Source organism: Oncorhynchus keta, chromosome 35 (assembly GCF_023373465.1).
Source record: "Oncorhynchus keta strain PuntledgeMale-10-30-2019 chromosome 35, Oket_V2, whole genome shotgun sequence".
Taxonomy (NCBI): Eukaryota; Metazoa; Chordata; class Actinopteri; order Salmoniformes; family Salmonidae; genus Oncorhynchus; species Oncorhynchus keta.
Window position 1 is genome coordinate 4,201,783 of NC_068455.1, and position 6,289 is coordinate 4,208,071.

A 6,289-nucleotide genomic window follows, 5' to 3' on the forward strand; every position below is an offset into this window, starting at 1 on the left:
TGTGTGTCCCAGGGCCCTGTCTATTTGTATGTGTGTGTCCCAGGGCCCTGTCTATTTGTATGTGTGTGTCCCAGGGCCCTGTGTATGTGTGTGTGTCCCAGGGCCCTGTCTATTTGTATGTGTGTGTCCCAGGGCCCTGTCTATTTGTATGTGTGTGTCCCAGGGCCCTGTCTATGTGTGTGTGTCCCAGGGCCCTGTCTATTTGTATGTGTGTGTCCCAGGGCCCTGTCTATTTGTATGTGTGTGTGTCCCAGGGCCCTGTGTATGTGTGTGTGGCCCAGGGCCCTGTCTATGTGTATGTGTGTGTCCCAGGGCCCTGTCTATGTGTATGTGTGTCTGTCCCAGGGCCCTGTCTATGTGTATGTGTGTCTGTCCCAGGGCCCTGTCTATGTGTATGTGTGTCTGTCCCAGGGCCCTGTCTATGTGTATGTGTGTCTGTCCCAGGGCCCTGTCTATTTGTATGTGTGTCTGTCCCAGGGCCCTGTCTATTTGTATGTGTGTCTGTCCCAGGGCCCTGTCTATGTGTATGTGTGTCTGTCCCAGGGCCCTGTCTATGTGTATGTGTGTCTGTCCCAGGGCCCTGTCTATTTGTATGTGTGTGTCCCAGGGCCCTGTCTATTTGTATGTGTGTGTCCCAGGGCCCTGTGTATGTGTGTGTGTCCCAGGGCCCTGTCTATGTGTATGTGTGTGTCCCAGGGCCCTGTCTATTTGTATGTGTGTGTGTCCCAGGGCCCTGTCTATGTGTATGTGTGTGTCCCAGGGCCCTGTCTATTTGTATGTGTGTGTGTCCCAGGGCCCTGTCTATGTGTATGTGTGTGTCCCAGGGCCCTGTCTATGTGTATGTGTGTGTCCCAGGGCCCTGTCTATTTGTATGTGTGTGTGTCCCAGGGCCCTGTCTATTTGTATGTGTGTGTGTCCCAGGGCCCTGTCTATTTGTATGTGTGTGTGTCCCAGGGCCCTGTCTATTTGTATGTGTGTGTCCCAGGGCCCTGTCTATGTGTATGTGTGTGTGTCCCAGGGCCCTGTCTATGTGTATGTGTGTCCCAGGGCCCTGTCTATGTGTATGTGTCCCAGGGCCCTGTCTATGTGTATGTGTGTGTGTCCCAGGGCCCTGTCTATGTGTATGTGTGTCTGTCCCAGGGCCCTGTCTATTTGTATGTGTCTGTCCCAGGGCCCTGTCTATTTGTATGTGTGTGTCCCAGGGCCCTGTCTATTTGTATGTGTCTGTCCCAGGGCCCTGTCTATTTGTATGTGTCTGTCCCAGGGCCCTGTCTATTTGTATGTGTCTGTCCCAGGGCCCTGTCTATTTGTATGTGTCTGTCCCAGGGCCCTGTCTATTTGTATGTGTCTGTCCCAGGGCCCTGTCTATTTGTATGTGTCTGTCCCAGGGCCCTGTCTATTTGTATGTGTCTGTCCCAGGGCCCTGTCTATTTGTATGTGTCTGTCCCAGGGCCCTGTCTATTTGTATGTGTGTCTGTCCCAGGGCCCTGTCTATGTGTATGTGTCTGTCCCAGGGCCCTGTCTATTTGTATGTGTCTGTCCCAGGGCCCTGTCTATTTGTATGTGTCTGTCCCAGGGCCCTGTCTATTTGTATGTGTGTGTTTGATGTCTGCAAGCATAGTTTCCATTGTGTTTTTTATTTTGTTCCTCATTCCGTAGCAGGTGTTTAAAACAAGGAAACATATCCTCTCTCTCTCTCTTCCTCGTAGGTACCAACAGGTTTGAGGTAACTCTGGAGAAGTCCAACAAGAACTTCTCAAAGAAGATCCAGCAGGTATATTAGTCAGTGTCTGTCATAGTTGAAGTGTACGTACCTATGATGAAAATTACAGGCCTCTCTCATCTTTTTAAGTGGGAGAACTTGCACAATTGGTGGCTGACTAAATACTTTTTTTGCCCCACTGTATGTTAGTCAGAGTGAAACTTCATATTCTGTTGATGTGACGGTCATTTAATTATTTTTTTTTTTTTTTTTAAACAAGGGATGTCAGATTAAAGAAATATAGTAGACACTCCGTTGTCCTAGCCTGGTTCAGTTTCTGCCATTTTGTCAATCCAAACGTGGTGTGACAATGACTAAAAAGGATTTGGTGTGTGTTTCGCGTCATGTGCTAGCTTAGCCCCCATTAGCTTCCCCCCTCTCTGTATGAGTACAACTCGGGGTATACAGTTCATACCACAGCTCCAACACGTGACCACTCGAATGACAACAACAACAACAAGGATCCTCCTCGATAGCGCAATTGGGCATTTCAAGTTCTGGAAAGAGTTTACGGGCCTGTCCTTATGTCCGGCACTTATTCTACCGTTGTCCTGCTGTCAACATAGACTTGAAATCACTGGTCCCTTTGATAATGGAACACTGGTCCCTTTGATAATGGAACACTGGTCCCTTTGATAATGGAACACTGGTCCCTTTGATAATGGAACACTGGTCCCTTTGATAATGGAACACTGGTCACTTTGATAATGGAACACTGGTCACTTTGATAATGGAACACTGGTCCCTTTGATAATGGAACACGGGTCACTTTGATAATGGAACACGGGTCACTTTGATAATGGAACACGGGTCCCTTTGATAATGGAACACGGGTCCCTTTGATAATGGAACACGGGTCCCTTTGATAATGGAACACGGGTCCCTTTGATAATGGAACACCCAGGGCCCTGTCTTTTGATAATGGAACACGGCCCTGTCCCTTTGATAATGGAACACAGGGTCCTGTCTTTGATAATGGAACACGGGTCCCTTTGATAATGGAACACTGGTCCCTTTGCTAATGGAACACTGGTCCCTTTGATAATGGAACACTGGTCCCTTTATAATGGAACACGGGTCTTTGATAATGGAACCTGTCTATTTGTATGTGTCACTGTTTGATAATGGAACACGGGTCCCGATAATGGAACACGGTCCCTTTGATAATGGAACACGGGTCCCTTTGATAATGGAACACGGGTCCTTTGATAATGGAACACTCTTCCTTTGGGAACCACAGGTTTGATAATGGAACACTGGAGTCCCTTTGATAATGGAACACGGGTCCCTTTGATAATGGAACACGGGTCCTTTGATAATGGAACACGTGTCCCTTTGATAATGGAACACGGGTCCCTTTGATAATGGAACACTTGTCCCTTTGATGACTGGAACACTTTTCCCTGTTGTTAGTAATGGAACACTTCCCTTTGTTAATGGAACACGGTCCCTTTAATAATGGAACACTTTTCCCTTTTAAAACACGGGTCCCAGATAATGGAACACGGGTCCCTTTGATAATGGAACACTGGTCCCTTTGATAATGTCAACACGTGGTCCCAATGATAATGGAACACGGGTCCCTTTGATGTGGAACACCATTAGTCCCTTTGATAATGGAACACGGGTCCCTTTGATAATGGAACACGGGTCCCTTTGATAATGGAACACGAGTCCCTTTGATAATGGAACACGGGTCCCTTTGATAATGGAACACGGGTCCCTTTGATAATGGAACACGGGTCCCTTTGATAATGGAACACGGGTCCCTTTGATAATGGAACACGGGTCCCTTTGATAATGGAACACGGGTCCCTTTGATAATGGAACACGGGTCCCTTTGATAATGGAACACGGGTCCCTTTGATAATGGAACACGGGTCCCTTTGATAATGGAACACGGGTCCCTTTGATAATGGAACACGGGTCCCTTTGATAATGGAACACGGGTCCCTTTGATAATGGAACACGGGTCCCTTTGATAATGGAACACGGGTCCCTTTGATAATGGAACACTGGTCCCTTTAGTAATGGAACACTGGTCCCTTTGATAATGGAACACTGGTCCCTTTGATAATGGAACACTGGTCCCTTTAATAATGGAACACTGGTCCCTTTGATAATGGAACACTGGTCCTTTGATAATGGAACACTGGTCCCTTTGATAATGGAACACTGGTCCCTTTAATAATGGAACACTGGTCCCTTTGATAATGGAACACCGGTCCCTTTGATAATGGAACACCGGTCCCTTTGATAATGGAACACCGGTCCCTTTGATAATGGAACACCGGTCCCTTTGATAATGGAACACCGGTCCCTTTAATAATGGAACACCGGTCCCTTTTATAATGGAACACTGGTCCCTTTAATAATGGAACACTGGTCCCTTTAATAATGGAACACTGGTCCCTTTAATAATGGAACACTGGTCCCTTTAATAATGGAACACTGGTCCCTTTAATAATGGAACACTGGTCCCTTTGATAATGGAACACTGGTCCCTTTAATAATGGAACACTGGTCCCTTTGATAATGGAACACTGGTCCCTTTAATAATGGAACACTGGTCCCTTTGATAATGGAACACTGGTCCTTTAATAATGGAACACTGGTCCCTTTGATAATGGAACACTGGTCCCTTTAATAATGGAACACTGGTCCCTTTGATAATGGAACACTGGTCCCTTTAATAATGGAACACTGGTCCTTTAATAATGGAACACTGGTCCCTTTGATAATGGAACACTGGTCCCTTTGATAATGGAACACTGGTCCCTTTAATAATGGAACACTGGTCCCTTTGATAATGGAACACCGTCCCTTTGATAATGGAACATTCTGTCCTTTGATAATGGAACACCGGTCCCTTATTTATATATGGAATTCCGTTCCTACTTTTAGATTTGTGTGTATTGGAACACTGCACTGGTCCCATTTCAATAACATGGAACACATGTGTCCCAATAATGGAACATCTGTCAACCAATAATGGAACACATCTGATAACACTTTAATAATGGAACATCTGGCCACCATAATGTATGTGACCATCTCATGTAACCATGTGTATTCTGTAACATCTGTAACCATTTTGACCAATGCCATCTGTTAACCATCTAATATTTACCAATTTCTTAACATCTGATAACCATTTGTGTATGTGACCAATAACATCTCTTAACCATTTATGTGACCAATAACATCTGATAACCATGTGTATGTGACCAATAACATCTGGTAACCATGTGTATGTGACCAATAACATCTGGTAACCATGTGTATGTGACCAATAACATCTGGTAACCATGTGTATGTGACCAATAACATCTGGTAACCATGTGTATGTGACCAATAACATCTGGTAACCATGTGTATGTGACCAATAACATCTGTTACACATGTGTATGTGACCAATAAGATTTGATTTTGAAGTTCAAAACCTTCCTTGTCTCTCCTTCTCACAGCTGTTTGTTGTGTCACAGTACAAGATCCTCGTCAGTCTGTTAGGTAGGAGAAACATATACTCTCTTCAGTAAACAAGCTTGTTGTTGTTTACTTGGACGTGTGGGTTGTTAATCTCAGTAAATCCCACAGCTCTATGTTTTTTTTCAAATAGTGTTTTCTTGTGTGTGTGCGCGTGCGCACACATACCGGTTTCTCCCCACCTACAGAGAACAACATCCATGTCCACGACCTCTTGACCTTCCAGCAGATTACTGTGGTCTCCAAGGCCAGAGGGGCAACGCTCTTCGCCTGTGACCTGCAGGTGAGATTAGGACATAGTTTGTAAATGTTTTTTTTTTGATGTGAACCGGTGGTGTCTATTTTATCTGAAGCTCCTGTAAAATCTGTTTCCAAATTGATCTTCTTCTTCTTCGTTGCAGCAGTCCCCCTCGGGAGAAGCCCAGCTGAGGATGTGTGTCGCTGTGAAGAAGAAGCTTCAGCTGTACTACTGGAAGGACAGGGAGTTCTACGAGCTACAGGTGAGACGGGGAGTTCTATGAGCTGCAGGTGAGACGGGGAGTTCTATGAGCTACAGGTGAGACAGGGAGTTCTATGAGCTGCAGGTGAGACAGGGAGTTCTATGAGCTGCAGGTGAGACAGGGAGTTCTATGAGCTGCAGGTGAGACAGGGAGTTCTATGAGCTGCAGGTGAGACAGGGAGTTCTATGAGCTGCAGGTGAGACAGGGAGTTCTATGAGCTACAGGTGAGACGGGGAGTTCTATGAGCTACAGGTGAGACGGGGAGTTCTATGAGCTACAGGTGAGACGGGGAGTTCTATGAGCTACAGGTGAGACGGGGAGTTCTATGAGCTACAGGTGAGACGGGGAGTTCTATGAGCTGCAGGTGAGACGGGGAGTTCTATGAGCTACAGGTGAGACGGGGAGTTCTATGAGCTACAGGTGAGACGGGGAGTTCTATGAGCTACAGGTGAGACGGGGAGTTCTATGAGCTACAGGTGAGACGGGGAGTTCTATGAGCTACAGGTGAGACGGGGAGTTCTATGAGCTACAGGTGAGACGG

The 6,289-nt window shown here is 46.3% G+C and overlaps 1 protein-coding gene and 1 long non-coding RNA gene across 2 annotated transcripts in view; both read left to right on the forward strand.

Annotated features, from left to right (window-relative positions):
- LOC118378317 (vam6/Vps39-like protein) overlaps positions 1-6,289 on the forward strand; it is a 48,610-nt gene that overhangs the window by 2,035 nt on the left and 40,286 nt on the right. The window contains exons 3-6 of the mRNA XM_052495838.1: positions 1,710-1,774; positions 5,230-5,272; positions 5,437-5,531; positions 5,650-5,748. Of these exons, the coding sequence (XP_052351798.1) occupies positions 1,710-1,774; positions 5,230-5,272; positions 5,437-5,531; positions 5,650-5,748 (302 nt within the window). The remainder of the gene's footprint in view (positions 1-1,709; positions 1,775-5,229; positions 5,273-5,436; positions 5,532-5,649; positions 5,749-6,289) is intronic.
- LOC127915712 (uncharacterized) overlaps positions 5,939-6,289 on the forward strand; it is a 1,142-nt gene continuing 791 nt past the window's right edge. Inside the window, exons 1-2 of the long non-coding RNA XR_008091750.1 lie at positions 5,939-6,056; positions 6,113-6,289. The exon at positions 6,113-6,289 is cut by the window's right edge and continues 19 nt beyond it. This is a non-coding gene — a long non-coding RNA (uncharacterized LOC127915712). The remainder of the gene's footprint in view (positions 6,057-6,112) is intronic.